Source organism: Tripterygium wilfordii, chromosome 13 (genome assembly GCF_013401445.1).
Source record: "Tripterygium wilfordii isolate XIE 37 chromosome 13, ASM1340144v1, whole genome shotgun sequence".
NCBI lineage: Eukaryota > Viridiplantae > Streptophyta > Magnoliopsida > Celastrales > Celastraceae > Tripterygium > Tripterygium wilfordii.
This window is the reverse complement of record NC_052244.1, coordinates 2,704,658-2,728,453: the sequence shown is the minus strand read 5'-3', so window position 1 is coordinate 2,728,453 and position 23,796 is coordinate 2,704,658. Positions and strand designations below refer to the sequence as shown.

General features: G+C 34.9%; 2 protein-coding genes and 2 long non-coding RNA genes across 11 annotated transcripts; 1 reads left to right on the top strand and 3 right to left on the bottom strand.

Annotated features, from left to right (window-relative positions):
- Positions 1–563: 563 nt before the first annotated feature.
- On the bottom strand, positions 564–11,174 carry LOC120013538 (phosphoglycerate kinase-like). 5 transcript variants are annotated; one of them, XR_005471430.1, is made up of 16 exons: positions 11,064–11,167; positions 7,156–9,812; positions 6,898–7,052; positions 6,761–6,807; positions 6,210–6,519; positions 5,613–5,956; positions 5,183–5,468; positions 4,695–4,762; positions 4,225–4,476; positions 3,405–3,480; positions 3,088–3,164; positions 2,947–2,996; positions 2,228–2,312; positions 1,428–1,526; positions 928–1,286; positions 564–847 (listed from the first exon to the last, which is right to left on the bottom strand). XR_005471430.1 is itself a non-coding variant. In XM_038865371.1 (15 exons), the coding sequence occupies exons 3-15, from the start codon at positions 7,016–7,018 to the stop codon at positions 1,056–1,058; spliced, it is 2,046 nt and encodes a 681-aa protein (XP_038721299.1). In that variant the 5' UTR covers positions 7,019–7,052; positions 7,156–9,812; positions 11,064–11,167; the 3' UTR covers positions 564–1,055. The 5 variants fall into 5 exon arrangements, 1 of the variants encoding a protein (XP_038721299.1); XR_005471429.1 differs by having other exon boundaries at positions 564–834; XR_005471431.1 differs by having other exon boundaries at positions 564–818.
- A 586-nt stretch (positions 11,175–11,760) lies between these two features.
- On the bottom strand, positions 11,761–13,336 carry LOC120013540. Of its 2 annotated transcripts, none has more exons than XR_005471433.1 (3): positions 13,206–13,336; positions 13,022–13,142; positions 11,761–12,301 (listed from the first exon to the last, which is right to left on the bottom strand). It is a non-coding gene; the product is annotated as an uncharacterized LOC120013540 (long non-coding RNA). The 2 variants fall into 2 exon arrangements; XR_005471434.1 differs by having other exon boundaries at positions 11,761–12,296.
- Positions 13,337–13,461: 125 nt separating this feature from the next.
- LOC120011742 lies at positions 13,462–17,212 on the bottom strand. Of its 3 annotated transcripts, none has more exons than XR_005471107.1 (4): positions 17,105–17,212; positions 16,891–16,996; positions 16,574–16,707; positions 13,462–13,602 (listed from the first exon to the last, which is right to left on the bottom strand). It is a non-coding gene; the product is annotated as an uncharacterized LOC120011742 (long non-coding RNA). The 3 variants fall into 3 exon arrangements; XR_005471108.1 differs by having other exon boundaries at positions 16,887–16,987; XR_005471106.1 differs by having other exon boundaries at positions 16,891–16,987.
- Positions 17,213–20,764: 3,552 nt separating this feature from the next.
- Positions 20,765–23,312, top strand: LOC120013838. The gene is made up of 3 exons (XM_038865794.1): positions 20,765–20,931; positions 22,790–22,868; positions 22,993–23,312. Exons 1-3 carry the CDS (start codon positions 20,780–20,782, stop codon positions 23,056–23,058), a joined length of 297 nt encoding a protein of 98 aa, XP_038721722.1. The 5' UTR covers positions 20,765–20,779; the 3' UTR covers positions 23,059–23,312.
- Positions 23,313–23,796: the final 484 nt, after the last annotated feature.

Sequence of the window (23,796 nt, the reverse complement as noted above, 5' to 3'; positions counted from 1 at the left end):
AAAAACCGATACACAAGCAAAAGATAGATGCTCCATTATTTACACTAGCAATCTAGAAATATCACCAAACTCCTTCATCTGTTCATACATCTGCAATATATGTCTCTAATTGATATTCAAGAGTTATGCACATTACTTCAATGATAGATAGTGTTGTCTACCATGTGTATGTTCCTTTAAGCTGGAGTAGTGGAGATCAAGGTTGAGAACCTGAGCTATTGGGCTAGAAAGGTTGAATGGGTTAAAATAAAGGAGATTTTCAAGGTTTCATATAAATTGGACTTGGACATTGGATGCCCCAATGTATAACCATTGAGGGCCCATTTTATTTTTTACCCATTTTATTAACTAATTTTTTTCATTGGGGTCTGTGGCCCAATCATTTCTAAGTGGCTCCGCTACTGGGCGTGTATGAGACGTAGAGATTCGTGTACTCAGGATTAATCATATAAGATAAAAATTAATGTGGTCGTGTCTTAAATGAGTTTGACGTTAAAAAAAGTTACTTTCTTTAAATGGGATGCTTTTTTTTTTATACATGAGGAAAAACCATAAAAGAAAATAAGGGGAAGCATTGATTGTGATTGATAATAGAAAGAGGACTCGGCTCAAATTTCCATTCAAGCTTACAATTTTTGTTTACCTTACAAGCAAAAATCTAAAACTAGTCTGGTTGTTGCACAGGTACATGTATCGACAAAGCCAATGTAACTGATAAAAGTTTTGTTTTACAGACAAAACCAGCGTAACCGTCATCAGAAATTGCAACAGCCTTCTCTTGTGTTCCTCTCCTTTCCAAATACCATTAGGCAATCACTCTGTTATAAGCATAGGCTGCATAGCAACACTAGTTACATAAAAGTCTAGCAAGTCACTGCTAGATAACCTTTATATAAGGTAATATGAGGAGGAGAAACAAACACTCACCTCCGAGTAGATTGAACCGTTGTAAATACCAAGAAAGGATGAAATCTGAGCCTGCCCAATCTAAATTATGCTGTAGCCACGTAAGTACCGGTGCCAGCTTTCGCATGTATAATCTGCCATAAACTCACTCAAGCATTGTTGGACTTGGAAAGCATTAATCTGTACATCGGTGCCCCGCGATCAATGACATGTTGTTCCCAGTCTGACCTAACTTCAAAAGGGTTCTCTTCCAGCCATATTCTTCTATTTATTTTGGCATCATGGTAGTCACATACAACACTGAGTTTACCCTTCCCATACTTCAGGAACTGTTCTTTCATTCTCAGTGCCACTGTTTCTATGTCAGATTGCAGGAAAACCTTAAAGAAATGCAAGAATAGTTAACAATAAGATCAAGTCAGTCTCATGCCTCTCTGTCTTATAAACTGATCAGGGTTCTTTTTGTTGATGGGTAATAGATATAAATTCCACAACAGGCAAAAGCATGGAACTGGCATTACCTTCCCGTCATGTGTAAGGAGATCAGCAACTGCTTCGACCAGAGATTGTTGCAGCATTCTCCGCCTATGTTCTGGTTTGTTGAAATCAGGGTTTGGACACTGAAGAGGAAGAATCTTGATGTAGCAAAAAAATGAAATGAAAAGGATTCATTGCCATTTAATTCGCATTATAATGATATTGAGCAACTTCAAATGACATCTTCAACTGAAAGACCATGCTTGGAAGCAATAAAAAATAAACCTTTCCGCCTCGAGATGTCCATTCCCAACTTACATGACAAGGAAGTAAAATCAAAAGAAAAATAGTAATAAAAAGAAAGGACGAGCCCTTTATTTTCCATGATTGCTTTCCTTCTGAATTCCACAAAAAGGGAGAAAATGAATTAAATGCCTTAGAAAGAGTACATAGACAGCTACTGGATATTAATCACGAGTTGGGCCTCTAATTACATAACTTATCATGAATCACAACAACATTTGGCAACAGTTAAAGAACAACTCCATCAAAAGGAAGTAACCTACCATGAATTACCTAAGATCGTAATCCACCAAATTTGATGGACATTTTGAACAGCAAATAAGAAAAGTTATATGACAAAAATGGTAGAACTGTTTTACGAGACAAATATAATGTTGCGTAAAGAGAAAATGTGGTGATGGCAGTGGTTGCAAATTTGCAATGGTTCCACTGGTTACAGTTATAATAGACAGCAATCATGCTGAATGGTATTAAATGCTTAATAGAAGAAATAAATAATGAGTGAGAATAGATAAGAAGGATGAAGATTTACGCTCTGCACCTGTATTGAGACAAGGACCAACTCTCCCGGGTAACTAGAAACTATAGAACGAAATGTTGATGTTGCATTTGTTGCAATGAAATGCCTATAAACCAATGAGAAAAAAAAATTGTCACACATATAAGGCAAATTATAATTCAGTGAATAAAATAATAAATCTATATTTTTCAACCAAATTGTCCAGTCTTCCATTTTATTCACAATTTTTAATTCTTATTCGAACTCGGAAAGAAAAAGAACCTTAGAAAAGATTATATGTTCCTTGGGTTCCATCCTGGTTAATCCTGAGTAATCATGAATATGCCACATGATAAGGAACTGATATGAATATATAGTTCTATATCAATAGACATGATATGAATCTATAGTTCTATATATTCTTAAAATTTCCACTTTCCTTAAATATCAATCAGGCAAATATGCCACATCAAAATCATGATATGAAACTAGACAAAATGGAAAATCCAAATAGGCAATTGTTAAAGGTTACATCTCTAAGCCTTTGCCCCTCTCAAGAAAAAAATCCAAACAAGATATGCTCAGGTAAATAAGAATGAAACAAACTTAGCCTAAACGGAATAATACCTAACCTAATTGCACAAGTGGTTCATAAAGAATGCTTGGTGGGATCCAAGGTGTAAACTTTATATAGGAGCTCAATCAAGTTTAAGAATTTGATTTGTCTCAAAAGGAATCCATGCAAAGTAAAATTCCCATACCCATTCTGAATTGCAGATTGATTAACAGACTCTAGACAACGCCTAACAAGCTGAAAAAGAAAGATCCAAAAATTAATTAGAAATTAGATGGAAAACTAAAGCAAATCGAAAGGAACAAAATTGAGACATAGAGAAGAAAACCTTTTCATTAATCTCTAGACCAAGAAAGTTCAAATGTTTCCTCTTTCTAGCCATTCCTAGAATAAACAGTCCATTTCCTGTCAATTTTTAATCCAAGCGTCAGAACTGGAAAGTCAATTTAAGGGGAAAATATAATGCAAGTCAGAAAATAAGTCATCCAGTTGTGATGCTAACCAAAAAAGGGTCTAGAATTTGGATGGGCTCCTGTTGATGATTTTAAAATAAATTTATGCATCATTTTTCTTTTTCCTTAAGATGCCAACACGTTTGCAACGGATTTATTAATAACTAGAGGAAAGGAACAAGGAAAATGATACCGCTTCCTATATCAACTACCAGAGGCTGTGCAGGATCACGAAATGCACTTCTCCAGTCATTCAGAAATGGATATGCCTGCACAAACATAATGCAAGCAATTTAAAGGAGGTTCCAGGAAAAAATAATCCAAAACAGGAAATTAGCATTGTTATTTTAGGGTACTTCCCGAAGACATGTGAAGATCCTAAGACTATCTAATTTACATACTCACAAAGAACAAATACTGTTTAGCACTTAATAGAATGCGGTCATTAGACTAAGGAAATTTAATAATATATTTTAAACATAGAAATCCGCCACTTGGAAATGGATTCAATGCTTAATGCCAGCATTGGATTCGCACAAAAGAATGGAAAAGAAAAAATTTGCAAAATTACATAGCAGTGTTTGCTCCAATCTGTGAGATGGCACTTAAACAAACATAAAATAACTCCACTTCAGGCTGAGACAGATCTGTAAAGATTTTAACTCAATGTTAAAGAATCAACAATAGATTTTGAACATGACATATATTACAATTATGCAGACACGGCCAGATTACTCTCCTCACCTAATTAAGATAGCACCCTGGACAATGATTTAGATAAGCACAAAACAAAGTTACAGTATCGAAGATCATCTCCCAAGACAAGTCCCGCAAAATCATGGTAGGAGGAAAAACCAAGCATGATGCATGACAGAAATGCATGAAGTGCAAAATCGATATCTCTGTTTTACAATCTACCACCATGACATTACAGTATTGTTTTGCAGCAATTAAAGTAAATATAGGTAAGAAAATGGAAGACAGTAAACCTAGAAAGATTACACAAAACGTACTCTATCTAAGGCCATGACTCCTGGAAGCTTTCTTCCTTTGAGAAAATCCCATACAACAGAAGCATTATCAATTAGGTTAAGAACTGAGGCAGAAGTTGATTCAACCCTCATCTCCTTGCAGGCCATGTTGCCTATGATAGTCACATCACAATGTCTTTGGCATTGTTTATAAAGCATTTGAGACAATTTGATGGCCCCATTTGTCTGTCTACTCGAGGATTTGAATTTCACAAGGCCAATCCACATAATTTTCTGTTGTATACACAAAGTCATCAGAGTTGTTAGAACATGAAAACCAGTAACGAAAAATAATATCAGTATAAATAGGACATCATCATTTGATGACAAAGTACCTAAAATACACCAGGCAAGAAGAATAATTTGAGCATATCATGCAAGAACTTCGATAGAAATATCAAGTCATGCCTAGTCTACCTTTACCTTATATTACTTTTTCATACTTTATTTACCTGGCACTTTGCAAGTAGAGACTCTATTTCTTCTAATGAACTAGGGCCGAGATCAACTGGTAGCCAACCTAAAAAAAATCACCATCTCAATAAATAAATAAACACATAAATGAAAGAGCAATCGTCATTTAAGGAACTCATGCATTTTCCCCCATCATAAACTAAGCCTATTCTCAAGCAAAATATGCTCATAAACAAAAGTCAATGAAGTAGAAGTGTAGAATAACAAAAAGGAAAAAAAGAACGAACAAAAGAAGAAGTATGCAGATGGTAAAGAATTAATAATCTCCAACTTGTAGAGCATTCTTATATGTGTAACTATCATTAACTTGAAGCAAGTTCTGGAAACAGCTACGTCAAATGTCAACAATCACAAGGGACCAGAATACCTTTGAGATATAGTTAAAAATTCATCAAGCAATGTGAAGAATTGCCAGGCTGCAAACCAACAACTACCAAGCATGTCCAGTTCCAGGTTAGAATCTCACCATTCAAAACACCATGAGCCGGAAATAGTTTCAACTGGTTTTCAAAATGATTATTTGTGCACCAAAAATCTTTGGGGTACATAATAGATATGTTCCTATTATGCGCAAGCTGGATTATATCTAAAGCTGCTTCATGTGCCCCAGGTTCCACCAAATTGGGAAGAACAGGAAGTCCTAAAGCATGCATTATTTGAAATGACATCATTCCGACAAACACCAATACATCACTTCTGGAAGCTAAAAAATGGATTGCAGCTGCCTTGTCATAGAGATTTCCACCTCCAACCTGCAAACACATTAAAACATAGGAAATAATTAGGAAGTGATGAACAAACACAATAAACAAAATGGCCCAAGATTTACATGACAGGAAGAAGACTATAGAAGAGAAGCAACCTTAAAATGTGTGTATTCAGAAATATAGACATACTATTGCGACATGAGGCCCTTGGTTCCTTTTCACAGCCATCTTTAGTTGACACAGGCTCTCTTCAAAGTGATAACCAGCCATACAGGCTGAGCAAAAGCGTGTAACGCCAACCGTAGATGCAAGCATTTTGTGAGACTCAGAAAAGGCTTCATTAATATAAATATCAACTCCTGCTGATAACAATTCAGCAAACTTGGGACAGTTTGAAACTTCTTCTTTAAACTCAGAGAGATTATCAAGAAGAATAACGTCTGATTTCTGGAGTTCTTCCATCTTCAGCGACATATCACAATCAATACATTGCACTACAGCAACATTGTGTTGGAGAAGTGACGACAAAGTACCTAAAATATTTATTTATTGCGAAAGGTTAAGAAGAAGTGCCTTTGAATAATGAAACTCTCACCATTTTCTATGTTAAGAAATAAGATAAATCACTATGGTGCAAATATGATTTACTTTTAATACTAGTGTTTTTCCTCATGGGCTTGCTAGTCACAAGGGGAAAAAACAGCAAGATCCTAAAAGCAGAAATCGCATGCACTTACAACCATCAAGAATGTTGAAATACTAGCAATATAGTACCAAATGTAATACCTGCAAAAGACTCTACACTCAGATATTCTTGATGAATCTTCTTAGTCCAGCTAGTCACAAGAATTACTCTGGCCTTAGCGTCAAGCAGATACTTAATAGTAAAAAGTGCATTGGAAACTGACCGAGCACTCTGATCCACTACAGCTTGAAGTAAGAATCTAGAATCAAATCTGACCAAAACAACTTTGGCATCAAGCTTCTCCTTAGGAAATTGTCTAAGAGTTTGAATGTCTGGAAAATCCTCTGATTGCACTTCATCATAAACAATGTCTGGGAAGGCGTCTGACTCTACTTCTTCACAAGAACAAGCCTAAGAAAATATTTAATCGGGAAGAGCAGAAATATCAGACATAACCAACAAACAAGAGTCAGGGGAAAAAAAAAGAGGCGCGGGGGATTTGAAGAGAGAAGATGTAAAAAGTTATCAAATTAGTGTCCTATGATAACTTTTTCCAGACTAAACCCAGTCAAGGGACCTCTCCCTCTCCTCCATGCATTAGTAGCACAAATGCGAAGGAGAGAAAACAGAGGAGAAGAAAGAAAATCCCAACCTTATATTCAATTGAATTTCTGATACGATCAATTCCATGTGAACCACCTAAACATAATTCAAAATATCAAAAAGAGCAGTGTGAAACAAAAAATAATAAGGAACTGATGGAGTTTTCGTTTTACAACAATGAAAAACCTTGATTGGATGAATGGACAGCATAGCATTTCATATATGTCAATGTGCTCGTACGGGAAGGATAGAAACTCGATTTGTTTAAGAATAGAAGTCCTGGGGGCGCATTCAAGAGTTGACTCATCTCCTTTTACCTCTCTTTTACCCGCGGATAGCGACTATAAATCATCCACCATCAACAAAATATTAGAATATAGAGAGAGAACGAAGTATAATCAAATTCCAAATAAAAAAGAAAAAAAGGAGAAGTTACTATAGTACCTCTATTTTCCTTCACTTTCTCGGCAAACAAACACGCAATAATGGTGACCGGAGGAAAGGAAAAAAGAGTCTTTGAACAGGCAGAGATAAGCGTAAGAGAGAAAGCGGAAACGATGCTTTTTTCACGCGCCACGTGGCTTTAATGGTCAAGATATGCGGAGACGTAACAGACGGTCCGGTTCATATAGACATTGATCAATCCGGGTCTAGATTGTAGTCGGAACTCTCTCTGGAAATTTTAAAACGACCAACAGAGGGAGCTCCGCCGAGATTCTTCGTTCCAAGTCTTGCTTGGTTTTTCCGTCAAAAGAGTCGAGCACCTCTACCGTCGTTAAACCCGGATCCATCTTTGGGAAGCTGTGCTTGTTCAAAATGGGTATAGGGTTTGTGGTTGGCGGGTTGGGGGTTCAAAATGGTTAAACCCGGGATCCACGTGGCTCAAGTCATTTAGAAGGCTTTTCTTTATTTGTTTTGGTTGGAATCTTTTCCCTTGGCAGATCATTAACCAGCTTTGCTTTGCCATGGAATGAATGTTAGTCCATCTTTTCATCTTTTTATAATCAATTGCAAATTTTAGTTTTCTAAACATAATCAATGAATTGCTTTTGTTATTAAGTACGGATTTGGTTATGCAATTTTTTAAAAAATAAAATTCAAATCGATAACAAGTTGACTAAAAAACTACGAAAAAATATAAATAATTATACGAAATTGCAACAGATAATACGGGAGAAAATCAACAATTTAACTTCTACATGAAATTAGCTCAAAATAACACAATTCAATCAAAATCTCAATAATTTAATTTAATCCCCAAAATAAGGAGAAAACACCCACATTGAAAAGCCGCAACAACAGAAACATAAAACACAAAATAATAACAAAAAAGTCAAAAGCCATAAGCAAATATAAATAATTATCCAATCAAAAATCAAATTATGAATAATCACCCAAATAAATTTTTTTAAAAAGAAACGAAATGGGCCGGGGAAGGAAAAGCCCACAAGCCATATGGAGGACATGAATCATGAACATATATACACAGAGAGTAGCAGTGGGCTGTGGGCATGAAATATTATCCATTGACATATACGCAGAGAGAATGACATATACGATCTCAATAGAAACTGAAGAAAGTAGACATGATAATCTAAGCAGATCAAGCGAATGTATTCAAGCAAATACGACCTACATGTAGTATCAATTCAAATAAACACACACACATATTACTATCCTTTGATGTTTGTAAATTTACAGTGGATTTAGTTAAGCACGTATCATTATCCTCATTTAGTTATTTACCAAATACAATATGCATGTAGTATCAATTCAAATAAATAAACACATATTATTATCCTTACTACGCCGCAGAATCGACAGATAGCATGGCGTCATAGGATTGAAGGCAAGCATCAAAAGGTAGAAATAGACAACACTGACTCAACAACGCAGACGCTAGAGCTTGTGAGAAACCCTATATTTTATAATTAGGCAAGCATCAAAAGAAGGTAGAAACATATAACTTCGAGTCAAAAACACATAAATGAGAACTTACGAGAGACCCGATATGTTTTAGAACCAGGTGGAACGTAGAAACAATTGAAAGAGGAGGCACAAAGTAGGAACTAGGTAAGTAAATCTACGACGAGAAGAAAAAACACACCTCAATCTTCTCTGCTTGGATTTCATGTCTATCAGACAACCAAACCTATCATCTCCCACAAAATTTTGTTCTGAACATGTACAACAATTTAGTAAAGGCATGTGGCACATAGTAGTTACTCACTGGCTCATACAAACCAGCATTTCAAAAAAAAATTATGAGAATTCTAAATCAAAAGCAAATGGTGCATAATGAGGGAAAGATAATTTCCAAAACACCTTCTTGTTGAAAAAACTCCAATGTAGACAACTAATTAGAAGAATTTTTTTTCCTTCTTCTTTACTCTGTGAGTTATATTTATAATAAGACCACCTCACATGATTCCAAGGTCTACCAATATTAAATGTGAAATGGCCAAGTTTTTATCATTGAAATTGAAAACTAACATTCTTAGGGCATCAAAACCATAACTTAATTGATTGAAAAAGAAAGATATAAGAACTACCAAAAAGTCACAAGTCCTCCGGATCATTTATCTAAAGTGGCCACAAATTAAGTGATAGAATTAGAAAACACGCTACGAAAAATAGGGTGGTGTTGTTTAAGATGACCATACACACTCTTCTTTTTCACCAAGACAAAGAAGTTAAAAAGAAAAAGATTCCATGCATTGCAATCTGATTATAAGTATCAAATTTCAAAAAAGAACGACCATGTAAAGTAGTAGTAGAAGAAATGATTATGTCCATATGCATATTTTCAAGTTATAGCGCTATTTGAAATAAAGAAATCATAGAATGGTTAGAATGTGAAAATGGAAGAAAAGGCATCAGTTTAAGTAGCATACCTATCGCAACTACACCTTGAGCTGCACTATGGCATGAACTCGAGAGATTTGAAAACAAGTATTGACAATCACCGCCTGAACAACATATATCCATCTTCAATAATATCAAAATCAAGGCATGGAGACTTAACAAAATTCTGCTTCATTTTTGTAGGTACTTTTCAGTCTGGTTTTTGCTAGGTAGATATATTCGGGATAATGTTTGGGCTGCAAATAAATTGGAGCACACAATAAGTCATAAATTGAGGAAAGGCGGTTTACCTGATATAAAATTTGATATGGAGAAGAAAGCCAATGACTTGCTTGAATGGCACTCGAACATTGTTGAAGTCACGGAGGCAATGGGATTAATAAGAAAATGTTTTCATCCTAATATATGAATGTATTATTTTGTGTTGATCAACGACTCTCCAAAAGGACATATCAAGCCTACTACTTGGTTGAGATAGAGAGATGCCCTTTCTTCTTTTTTTCCCCATTAAGTGTATAGAGGTGTGTTCAGGCTTTATTGAGAGCAAAAGCTCAAGGTTGTATCTACAAGGTCATAATCAACAGAGCTAATGAGATTATATCTCATCCATTCCAATTGTGTGTGGTTTGTCACATGGTCAAACAATTATAGAGGATTGTAGTGAATCCTTTAGTAGTCAGAGATAGATAGTCTAAGAAGAAAAAAGAGGGCTTCAGGGTATGGACTGCTAATATTGAAAAATCTGCATTATGTTGGGAACTACCCTGAGTTAAACATAATGCAATCATAAAGATCTATTTCCAGAGTTAATATTCTCCAAAGGTTTGGTCGTTTGAAACTTGAAAGTTGTTCTTTCCTCTCCTGTACATTTGAAGATGTGGCCAAAGTAAACGACTGTGTAACATCATGTCAACTCAAAACGTACCGTTGCACAAACCATATTCAGTCTCATAGTTACAAACGTGCACACTGATCTTAAGGAACTAGGTAAGTATAACACAGATGACAGTGAAAAAACACGCATGTGACTACTCCCCTCTGGAAAAAATGATAGTATCATGTAACCAAACCTGTCCTCTTCCAAAAAAATAGCTTGGAATCCATGCAACAGTTCAAAAGCAAGTGACATGTAGACACTTCTAATATAATAATACCATTTTACTGCAATAATTTGAACAATATAATCGGTATCCTAAGTTTTAGTCCAATGCAAAAGTTACAAATGAAAGAAAGAGGCTTTTAGTCTCACTATAGAGAAAACCACAAAATTGGAAGATCAAAGAACGGAGCATTTAGAAAGCTATGCATGTAGGAAAACTTGAATAATTGACAGAAATATATGTCAGTCGATATGGGAGCATAATTAGCAGAAACACATGTATATATGCATGAGAGTTCATAACATCATATAGAATTTGATAAAAATCAACAATCAGACTACTAAAAGGAGTTCATAATGTTGTAAACAAATCACATGACAGTCGTACCATGGCATAAAGTTCTTCCATGTGGACCAAGAAAGCTCAAGGACTTTCACGATCTGAAGCCATACCCCTCCCTTTGTCAGGCGTTGGAATACACTTTACTTTCTTTTGGCATGTTTTATCAGTTGCAATTGATGAATACCAACTCAATATTTCAGAAATTCAATAATCAGTATCCACATTACAGACTAACCGTGCCAAAAATCTTAATTAAATAATGTATCTTTAGAGTTAAGCATACATATCTGACACTGAAACTGCATGAAATTGTCTGAGTCAACAAAGGCTTTGGATGCAATTACAAACAAAATAAATTCTGAGTAAGAAAACTTAGAGAAGAGTTTGGGAAAAAATACAGTTATACTTCTGTAACAAATGCTTTCCAAGAAATCAATGCAACTACATAAACTATTATACTGAAGATAAGTTAGCAAAATATGTAATCATAAGAGATTGAGCACTACTGATAAAAAAGGACAGCACCAATCAGGGGCAGAAATCATATCTAGAAAATAAATCGCATTTAATGTTATACTAAAGAATCAGAGTTTGACACGTCCCACTCTATTGAGGAAGTTCTACGCACCTTATCTAACTTAAACAACGACAAGAAAGTTCCTATCACAAACCACAAATGGCAACAAGGATCAATTTTTCGTGAAGAACACAATATAACAAAATGCAAAATATCTTACCCAGAAATTCAAGTAGTTGTTATGTGGAACCGTTTATTGTTGATTTTCGAACATTTTTTAACAATTTCTTTCCATTCACTTCCCATATGTCTTTTTCCCCCAAAATAAGTCATCTGCATGTTTAGCAATGTTCAAGTCATTTATGCCATCTTTATAGTTTCCCAAAGAAACATTAGCCTTACTTCTCCTATATAAAGAAATTTTTTTATGACTAAAATTTGATTGAGAAAACCATCAAAACAAATAACTGGGAAAGAAACGCAAAAAATCAGAAAAGAAGAGAATGAAGCATCATATAGTTAAAGAATAAGAAGTAGGAGGCATCAAAATACACATACAAAGAGAGAGAGAGAGAGAGACAGAGAGAGAGAAGGAGGACAAATAATGATATTTATAATAGGCCAAGTCAACCCAAGATAAAGATTGGCCTCCAATAATTGAGAGGTAGAGTTGGTATGAATTTACCAATTTGTTATCAAGAATCGTATGTTCTGGTGGGTTGTTTCTGTATGCTTTAGTACCCTTGATCTTCAATAAAAATCTTGCCTTACACAAAAATAAAAAAAATTAGCCCTTAACAGGTGAAGTAAGGGGATTGCAGAGAAACTTGGTGACAGAAAACTAAAGAGTGTCTATTGACTCTATTTGACATTAGAATTTCCCTACTCTGAATGGGTGATTCTGTCCACACAACACAAGAAAGAGACTGAACAGATTCAGAACGATCATTGCATATGTTGATCATTACAACCATACTTCTTGTGATCACCTGTAGATATTTTTCCACCCCTAATAACATCTAATAAGCTTGCATCTGCTGTGGATCCGCTCCTTTTTCTTAAAAGGGGTTAACACGATATTAAAAGCTGCTTTAGATTTTAGCAAAACTTTCATCAATTCAATGGCCACACATAATGATTTTTAGGTTTGAGCCATATACAGGAATAGCATTGGATAGAGTTCAAAAAACTCAATTATCTGATGAATCACAGGAATCAAAACACAATCAATTTCTACTATAATACAAATTCCTACGTGGCTATCAAAATTAAGCAACATAAGATACCGTAGTTATCTTTGCATAACTTCAATAAATTTGAAGAGGCCGACAACAATCTCGTAGAAACCACAGTGACAGAATGAACACAAGCAATCAATTATTCAATTAGATAAGTGAGGTACCGAACAGCAAAAATCCACTTTTTGGACATATATGCACTTTAAAACAAATAAGTAGATTTTTTGGGAAAAAATTACACAACTCACATGAAACAAAGAAGCTGACTCCTGTACAAAGCTTCAACCAGATTTCTCCCATTGTCATCAACAAATATTGGAGTAAGGCTCAGTGCCAATTACCATGACGTGGACAAATTGAGAAAATCATCTGTCATGTTTTGCCTGTAAGAAAGACCCTAAAATGGTATCCTCAAGCAAGTGTTCATAATACCTGGGAGTAACAACTCAGAGCTTTGGTGTAATCTCCACCGCGATAACGTTGGTTGCTCATTTGCTTTGATGCCAAAGCAACATCTTTATTCTTTGCACAGAGAGTACTCTTCAAATCTGACAAGTCTCTAATCATCTAAGTCAAAAAAATTTGTAAAATAAACAAGTGAAGGGAATAAGACATTCATCAAAAGCAACACAAATAAATGAAAAAATTGAGATTTTAAAAATTGACACACTTGGTATAATTGGGGCAAATGAGTAAAGAAATCAAGAAGGGAAGATAAAAAGGGAACGGAGATCAGTATGACCGCTAGCCGCTACCATCAGCTTCAGACGGTCTGAAACAGCAGATTTCAACTTCTCCACTCAGATTGACACTAAGAATGAGGCACCAACTGAAATCAAATTGTCCAACCTTCATTTAGTTTAGGAAATGATATCAAACAGAATTGAATGTATTTGCTGACATCTATCAAACTATAAAAGCACAACCTAATATGAAATTTATAAAACCATGGGTAGGGTAAATTACCAGGAACAAGGATCCATTTAAATCATTCCAAAAAGTCCTCCTTTTGCTCCAAATTTTCTTCCTCTAATCCCCACCCAATCAAGAATGGTTGCTCCCTCAACAGTCTTTAACCAGTATTGGTATTTGTTAACAATATTTCCTTTGTTTCATTTAATATATGTAGTCAAGTTGAACTAATGGCAGTTACAAAGTATAAAGAGTTATCCTAATTCCAATACTATTAACTATCAAATGCCACCATAAATCAAATAACATACAGACATATGTTTTTGCCATAATGAAATTCTCAGTGTTACTCAGGTATGGAATCTTAGTTTAAACCAAGCTGAGCACACAAAAAGCTTAACCTAAACCCAATTATCAAAATACCAAAAAAGAAAAGAAGAGAAAACAAAAAAAAGCAAACAGCTTTATCGATTTCATGACAATGGCGTTGGATGATTTTTTTTGATATGGAATTCTCAGTTTTATTCATGCAAGGAATCACCCTTGTCTAAACTAAAGCAAGTCATTCTCAGTTTTATTCATGCAAGGAATCATCCTTGCCTAAACCAAGCCAAGCCACACCTAACCAAACTAAGCGATGTTGAGCCAATCTTAAAACAGAAAAAAGAAAATTCAACTTTGCAACTTAACTACTTTCAATATCATAAACTGCTGTTTAAAAGAAAACTAAGACTCAAAAAAAAACACAGAACCTAATAATTAATTTTCCAATAATTAAAATTTCAAAAGCAAAAAAAGAGCACAAAAATCTAAAAGTTTTATTGGTTGGCGGAACAAAACTCTCAGTTTTATTGGTTGACGGAATGAAAATCTAAATCTAAGCAATCTAGGTCAAGGAATTCTTTTGAAGCAAATCTGACCTTCATAAGAGAAGTGGTGAAGTTTGGGCCATCCTTAATATCCAATTGCATTTCAAAAACGAGAACAGAGAACACTCAAGTGTAAACAAAAAGGACTACTGGTCTGAAAATTTTGAAGCTGATGCGATATGAACTCTTCAGTAAAGCAAAAGACACTATGATTGCCATTATTATATGAGATGACAAACAAAAAGTAAGAGAACATACCATTGAATTGACCGAGCAACATCTCACTTGCATGAAAAAAAAACACAAGGACAAGAAAGTTCATATCACAAACTACAAATGGCAAGAAGGATCAATTTTTCGTGAATAACACAATATAACTAAATGCCAAATAACTATCTTACCCAGAAATGCCAAGTTGTTATGTGGAACTGTTTATTGCTAATTTGCAGACATTTGGTAACAATTTCTTTTAGTTAACTCTCTACATGTCTTATTCCCTCAAATGAGACCTCTACATCCTTAGCAATGTTCAAGTCATTGATGCCATCTTTATAGTTCCCCAAAGAAACATTAGCCTTACCTCTTCCGTACCAAGCCTGTAAAAAGAAACTTTTTATGACTACAAATTTGATTGAGAGAACCATCAAAACAAATAACTGGGAAAGAAACACAGAAAAGAAGAGAATGAAGCATCATGTAGTTAAAGAATAAGAATGAGGCATCAAAACACAGAGAGAGAGAGAGAGAGAGAGAGAGAGAGAGAGAGAGAGAGATAGAGAAGAGGAATAGATAATGATATTTATAATAGGCCAAGTCAACCCAAGACAATTGGCCTCCAGTAATTGGGAGGTAGAGTTAGTCTGGATTTACCAATTTTAATCAAGAATCGATGTTCTGGTGGGTTGTCTCTGTGTATTTTTTAGTATCTTTATCTTCAATAAAAATCTTGCCTTACGAGTTATGAGAAAAAAGGGCTTCCAATAGGTGAAGTAAGAGGATTTACAGAGAAACTTCGTGACAGGATCCTAAAGAAAGTCTATTTGACATCAGAATTCCATACTCTGCACGTTATTAAAAGTTGGTTTAGATTTTAGATAAACTTTTACCAACTCAATGGCTACACATAATGAGTTTTAGGTTTGAGCCATATACAAGAATAGCTTGGATAGAGTTTCAAAAAACTTAATTATCTGATGAATCACAGAAATCAATCAAGACACAAAATCAATATCTACTAGTGACTGAACGAACATAAGCAATCGATTTTTCAATTAGATAAATGACGTACTGAACAACAAAAATCGACATCTTGGACATCTTATGTCACATTTTAAAACAAATAAGTAGTTTTTTGAAGAACAAAAAAAGATTACACAATTTCCCTGAAATAAAGAATCCATAAAAGTCGCAACCAGATTTCTCCCATTGTTATCGACATCTATTGGAGCAAGGCTCAGTGCCATTACCATGATGTGGACGAATGGAGAAAATCATCTGTTGTGCTTCACCTATGAGAAAGACCCTAAAATGGTGTCCTTAAGCGAATATTCATAATACCTAGGGGCTAGGAGTAACAACTCAGAGTTGTGGTGTAATCTCCACAGCGATAGCATTGGTTGCCCATTTGCTTTGAATTTTTTTCGGTAAGTACCATTTGCTTTGATGCCAAAGCAGCATCTTTATTCTTTGCAAAGAATGTACTCTTCAAATCCGACAAGAATCTAATCATCTAAAGTCACAAAAGTTTGAAAAATAAACTAGTGAAGGGAATAAGGCATTCATAAAAAGCAACACAAATAAATGAAAAAATAGAGATTTTAAAAAATGATACACTAGGTGGAATTAGGGCAAATGACTAAAAGGGAAGATGAAAAGGGAATGCAGACCATTAGGACTACTAGCTGCCACCATCAGCTTCAGACTAACTGCAACTACATATTTCAACTTCTACATTCAGATTGACAATGAAAATGAGATACCCACATCAAAATGGTGTCCTTAAGCGATTGTTTATAATACCTGGGAGTAACAACTCAGGCATTTAGTGTAATCTCCACAACGATAGCATTAGTTGCCCATTGCTTTGATGCCACAACAACATCATTATTCTTTGCAAAGAGAGTACTCTTTAAGTCTGACAAGTCTTTAATCATCTAAAGTCACAATTTTAAAAAATAAAAGTGAAGGGAATAAGAAATTCATCAAAAGCGACACAATTAAATGAAAAAAATGGAGATTTTAAAAAATGATACATTTGGTGGAATTGGGGCAAATGACTAGAGAAATCAAGAAATGATGATAAAAAGGGCATGGAGATCAGTAGGACTGCTACCTACCACCATCAGCATCAGACTGTCTGCAACTACAGATTTCAACTTCTCCATTCAGATCGACACTGAGAATGAGATACCCACTGCGATCGAATTGTCCAACCTTCATTCACTTAGCAAAATAATATCAAACAGAATTATAGGTATCTGCTAACATCCATAAGACTATAAAAGCACAATCTAACAGGAAATTTTTAAAACCATGGGTAGGGCAACTTACAAAGAACTGGGATTCATTTAAATCACTCTAAAATGTCCTCCTTTTGCTCCAAATTTTCTTCCTCTAACCCCCAACCAATCAAGATGGTTGCTCCCTCGACAGTCTTTAACCAGTATTGGTATTTGTTAACAGTGTTTTCTTTGTTTAATTTAATATATATAATCAATTTCAACTATTTGGCAATTACGAAGTATAAAAAGTCATCATAATTCCAATACTATTCACTCTCAAGTGCCACAATAAATCAAAATAACATACAAGCAATCAGTCACACAGCACACGCATGTATTTTTGGCATAATGAAATTCTCAGTGTTACTCAGGTAAGAAAGCCTGGTCTAAAGTCTAAACTAAGCCAAGCATACCATGCCACTCCATACAAAGTTTAACCAAAACCCAATTATCAAAATTCAAAAAAGAAAGAGAGAAAACAAAAAAACACAAACAACTTTATTGATTTCGAGACAATGGCGTTGTATGATTTTTTCAGAATGGAATTCTCGGTTTTGTTCATGCAAGGAATCACCCTTGTCTAAACTAAGATAGGTCATTCTCAGTTTTATTTATTCAAAACCAAGTCAAGCCATTCTCAGGTTCATTCACATAAGGAATCACCCTTGCTTGAACCAAGTCAAGCCATGCCACACCACACCAAACCAAACCAAACCAAACCAAGCAAAGCCGAGCCTATCTCAAAACAAAATCTTCAACTTAACTACTTTCAAGTTTCAAAATCATAAATAGATTTTCAAGTCAAAAATTTTAAAGATAAAAAAGAAACCTCAAACTCGCAAAATATAAAAAAGTCAAACCCAATTATCAAAATTCCAAAAGAAAAGGAAAAAAAAACTCAAAAACCCAAACAACTTTACTGGTTGGCAGAATGAAACTCAGTTTTATTCATGCAAGGAACCACCATTGTCTAAACCAAGTCAAGCCATTCTCAGTCTTATTTACGCAAGGTACCACCCTTGTCTAAACAAAGCCAAGCCATTCTTAGTTTTATTGCAAGGAACCACCCCTGTCTAAACTAAGGCAAGCCATTCTCAGTTTTATTCATGCAAGGAACCACCCTTGTCTAAACCAAGTCAAGTCATTCTCAGTTTTATTCACGCAAGGAACCACCCTTGTCTAAACCAAGTCAAGTCATTCTCAGTTTTATTCACGCAAGGAACCACCCTTGTCTAAACCAAGCCAAGCCATTCTCAGTTTTATTGCAAGGAACCACCCTTGTCTAAACCAAGCCACAGCGAACCAAACCAGGTGAAGTTGAACCAATTTTAAAACAAAAAAAAATCTAACTTTACAATATAAACTTTCAATATCCTAAACTGACAGTCAAGATTAAAAAAATCAAAAATAAAAGAGAGAATAAAAATAAAAAAGACACCTAAAGCCAAATCCTATTAAACCCAATTATCAAAATTCAAAACCAAAAATAAACACAAGAACTCAAACAGTTTTATGGTTGGCAGAATGAAACACTCAGTTTTGTTCATGCAAGGAACCACCCTTGCCTAAACTAAACCAAGGCACATCAAACCAACCCAAACAAAAGTTATCAATAAAGATTATAAACCAAAATAAATCATCAAATCAAGAATAACGGTCAAAATCAAATCCACAATTATGAAAAAATCCCCAAGAAAATTCCACACACCCAAAACAAAAACAAAATAACACAAGTCCTTCCAGGAAAAAAAATCACCAAAACATAAAAATATAAATTAATAAAACAAACCATCAAACCCGAAGAGGAATATTTGGTCAAAGTAAAAACACAAAAGAAAAGCCATGAGGAAAAGATTGCAAATCAAAATAAATGATCAAATCAAACCCTAATCATGAAAATTTCCAAAATCAGAACAAGAAAACCCCAAAAACAAAAAACAAAAGAAACCAAATCATTCTCAGATAAAAAAAATAACATCAGAACATGAATACATAAATTAATAAAACAAAAGGTCAAAACCCAAGAACAAAATTATCTGAAAATAAGTTGTGCAAAGAAATATTCAATTAACTATAAAAAGAGCTATATTTCCAGACAATACCATCCATCCCCATAATCGAATGGACAATTCGAAACCACTTGGGTGTCATCACAATGGACAACACTAATTATTAACATACACACAGAGAGAGTGATAATGAACATGGCAAACTATGGTTATCATTACTCAACTAAACAACATTATAATTTCTAACTTAGATGAATTCAGATTTTGGATTCAACTGTTGATAGTGAAACATGCATAAGTATCAATTCAGGAAGATAAACATATATACCCATCAAATTTCATATGAAAAACAGATAGTATCCTCTCAAAAGAAATTGAAGGTAAGCAATACAATCTACACGTAGTATCAAATCAAAGCAATTAACATGTATTACAATCCTAATTGCAAATACAAACACATAGCATTCACTGAGAGTATTGAAGGCAAGCATCAAAAGAAGGTAGAAGAAGACAAGAAAAACCCTAGCTTTTTCTTTGAAGAACGAACGCAGAGAGAACTTGAGAGAGAAATTCTCTGAGAGAGAGAATAGGATTAGAGAGAGCCGTTAGAATTGTTGTACAAATAGAACCCTTAAATATGAAAGAAGTGACACAGAGTAGGATTTAGAGAAATTAATTTTCGAGAGAGCCACTAAAATATTTTTAGGAAAACAAAATAAGACCGTTGAATTTGAAATAGGAACCACTGTTTATATTATTTTTTAAACATTGAGCCGTTAGAGAAATAAAAAGTGAAATTGTGGATTTTTATATTTATGAAGAAAAAAAAATTCGGTCAGGGTAGGGGAACAACAGTGGTTGAACAAAATTTAAAAATCGGTAGAAGCAAAGAAGAACGTTATGCAATACAACTCCAAGAAAATCATGAAAAAAAATCGATCAGGGGAGGGGAACAACAGTGGTTGTTTAGGGTTTAGGGGAATTTTTTTTGAAAATCGGTAGAAACAGAGCAAGAACCTTACGCAATACAACTCCAAGAAATCACGACCTGAATGAACGAACTCCACGAATCTTCCAATCTTCGATCTCTCTACGTCATCTTCTTTAGAGAACAGGAACTGATAAATCAAGAAATTGAAGATAACCGTAGCAAAGAATCATCAACTCCACAGCAATATCGGCACTCCGCGATCATCAACTCGATAGCAGTATTGGCACCGCGATCGCGAACACACACATCGATCTGCAATTTCAAAGAGTTTCGAATCCCAATTCCCAACCCTGGAGTGTCCAAGTTGTCGATTTAAGCAAGTGGAAATGGGCCTGCTCAAAAATAGGTTGACAGGTCCAATGGACCCACTGTGGAAAAACAATCATAGGCCCAGAGTGAATTCCCTGTTAACATTAATTAAATAAACAAAATATTACAAAAAATGATATTTCTAGAAATAAAAATCTTACAAAAAGGTTCAATACGTCGTCGTTTACTTCTTCCCTTTTATGCTTCTGTACGATGTCGTTTTTATTTGCAAATGTTCGAATCGGGGGAAAGAATGGATAGCTCTTCCCCTGAAAACGTGAAAAGTTTTTACAAATCAATGGGCTTCACATACCATGGGCTTTCTAGAAGTTGGGCCGAGGATCATAATGGGCCTGCCTTGTCCAATGAGTGGATAAAACTCGAGAAGCGTCTGCGCAGGTGGAGGAAGCGAGAAATGGAGAAGTACTTCGGAAACGCGTACAGAGGAGACCCGGGAGTGCCCCACGCCGACGCTGACCGTTTCGTGAACATATGGGTCGGTTCAGCTCTCTTCTGTGCTTTCACCTGGAACAGTCCTTACATGTGGCAGCTCACTAATCAATTCAAGTATTCTCTTGCGATTCTTCCCTCTTGTTACTCTCTCTGCTTTTACTCTAATGTTGCAAATTTTGGCCTTTTGTTTCCTTATGGATTAGGGTTTTTACGTTTCAGTTCAGCTTAGGCAATAATCCTATACTGCTTTAACCATTGCTTTTGGAATTTCGGAGTGTTATCTGGTACTTAACAGCTGTGGTGTAGATTATGGATTTCATGTGTTCCAAGTAATTAAACAATGTGGATTATTAGAATTTGTTCGATTAATTACTCACCCATTCCCATTGCCTAAGCTGTTGGGATGGTTGTTTAACAGGGTCTAATATGTTCAATTTTTTTAGATTTAGTGTATGGATTTAGTAGGTAGTTAACATGGTCTTGTATGGATCTAGTAGCTAGTTAAGATTGTCGACCAAACTGTTTTGTTTGAATTCTCCTCTGTAAGTTCAACTTCACTTTATTCAATAAACTACCATAGCAACTAAATCGAGCTGATGAAGTTGAATTTCATTCGGGTATCTTCTGTTGTTTGATCGGTCGCTTTGCTGGGAAACTTCGAAGGTATTAAATGTCCAAGACACACTAACAACAACACAAATTAACTTCTTCTTTTTTTATTGGACCAACACAAATTAACAACATATAGTTCTACAAGTGGTGGGGTTTTTTTTTAATTTCAAAGATGTAGCCTTAGAAGTTTCCTGGACTAAAGCATTAAACCCTATCAAATTATACTTATTGAGTAGCTATACAAAAAAAAAAATACTTATTGAATATGCAATAGTGAACATGAAAGGAATGTTTCTTTTAGACTTTAGAGTGTGTTTGGATTGAGGGAAGGGAAGGGAAGGGAAGGGAAGGGAAGGGAAGGGGAGAGATGAGAAAGGGAGGGAAGGCCGAAGGGAAGAGAATGGAAGGAATAATAGTTTTCCCTCTCTCATGTTTGGATAGATAAAAAAAGAATGAAAAGAAAATTAGTTTAATTTACTAATTTGTCCTTATTTTTTATGTTAGAGCCTTATTTACAAGGGTAAAATAGGTTTTTAACATATTTATAACTTAATAAGTCATCTCTTCCCTCCAAATGACTCTATTTTAGGGAGGAAGAATTTTGGCAAAAATTTAATGAAATCTTCCTTCCAAATCCCTCATCTTAATTTTTTCTAAACTATCCAAACAAGGGAATTGAAAGGAATGTCACTTCCCCTTCTCTTCCATTCCCTCCAAATCCCTCAATCCAAACACACTCTTAATATAGTAACAGATATATTATTAATTCTGTTATTGTGTGTATCTGCCTACATATTTTAAGAAATGTGAAACAGGTCTTGTTTTCTTTGACAGACTTTTCCAACCAACAGTTCTCTCTCTCTCTCTCTCTCTCTCTCTCTCTCTCTCTCTCTTGTTTGTTATTTGTGACTCTGGTGTGGTGCTTACATTTTGAATGTTTTATTTCAACTTTCAAGCCAATATGATTGTTGTTTCGACCACTAGTGGTATAACTGTACTTTTTTTTAAAAAAGATAATTGTACTTACTCTTGTTTACATTGGAAACTCCGGATATGTGATACTGAATACAAGAACAGATGATTATTTGGGATTGTTAATTTTGTACTTAAGCTGGAACTAAGAATAACTTAAGTCTTAAAAGGAAGATACAAAGTGTTTGTTGGCTTAACCGTTGTGTTCTGCAGTGGGATATATTAACTAAAATGGTCATTAATTTTACAAAAATGAAGAAACCATCTTGCTTTTCTATTTTACAGATAAAGTTAAGAAACTATCTTGCATTTCTATTAAATGATGCTTATACAGTTTGTTTTCCCTTGAGAAAATTTTTTCTTACATGTTCAAATCCTTCATTTGTAGCTGGCACGATAGAGCTTTTCTGTTTGAGCAGTATCACTGGAAGAAAGCAAAGGAGAAAAACCAGCCATACAAATTCCAGGTGATGCCAATTGCTGCTTTTTTTCCCCACTTTAAGAAGTACTGCTTATGTTTGTTTATTTATGCTTCTACCATGTGCCCGTGCAGAACTTCTGTGCTCACATGATGTCTTAATTTTCTTGCAGTGGAATAAGATGGACAAAGAGATCCGAGACTCCTATTATTTCAACTGGCCTGTCTTCTTTCCTTAAGCTGTCTTTTCCATCAAGGACATATTTTCAGACAAACTTTCTGAACAATGTTTTGTTAGCTAAGCAAAACATAAAACATATGCCCCCCTTCCCCTGTTTTTCACCATTACTTTTCGGTCGATTTACAAATTTTATCTTTAATTATTACCTGGATTAATGCTTGTTACTGATAATGTGGTGTCATTTATCTTCTTGTGTGCGCATTTCTGTTGCAAGACTTTCAACTTATGATTATATTTCATGATTCTGTACTATGTAATTGATTGTAGAGTCTAACATATGCTCAGCTGATTTTTACTGATTCGATATTGACTGGTAATAAAAATTGTGTGGGTTTATTCATGGATGGACCATTCTTTCTGTATTGACAGAGCAGTAAAATTTCACACTGGAAAATAGAAACTACTGTGCGAACAAAAGAGGAGGTGCTTGTAAACTAGTTGGCATTAGGGCACCTTCTTCCCTACCAAATAAGGCATCTTATTGAAGAATTCAGATAAAATGTTTATAAGGTGCATAAATATCAGATTCTCCTTATCTATACCTGGCTACAAGAAGGCAACACATGTATGCATGTTCCAAAACGAAAATAATAAAGATCATAATAGTTGATATCTCAATTAATCAAGCCATATCTCAGTTAACCAAGCCGTTGAGTTAGACACACGGGATACTAGTGAATTTGTCAGTTCCACATTATGCACATGAAATCTTGTGTATATAAGTCAGCAGCTGAGA

Coding starts and splice junctions, on each gene's coding strand:
- LOC120013538 (XM_038865371.1), bottom strand. CDS start 7,018: ATGAGTCAACTCTTGAATGCGCCCCCAGGACTTCTATTCTTAAACAAA. Junction 5,957..6,209: donor GAGTGTAGAGTCTTTTGCAG/GTATTACATTTG, acceptor TAAATATTTTAG/GTACTTTGTCGTCACTTCTC. Junction 3,481..4,224: donor GAGTCATGGCCTTAGATAGA/GTACGTTTTGTG, acceptor ATGTTTGTGCAG/GCATATCCATTTCTGAATGA.
- LOC120013838 (XM_038865794.1), top strand. CDS start 20,780: ATGGAGAAGTACTTCGGAAACGCGTACAGAGGAGACCCGGGAGTGCCC. Junction 20,932..22,789: donor CAGCTCACTAATCAATTCAA/GTATTCTCTTGC, acceptor CTTCATTTGTAG/CTGGCACGATAGAGCTTTTC. Junction 22,869..22,992: donor ACCAGCCATACAAATTCCAG/GTGATGCCAATT, acceptor ATTTTCTTGCAG/TGGAATAAGATGGACAAAGA.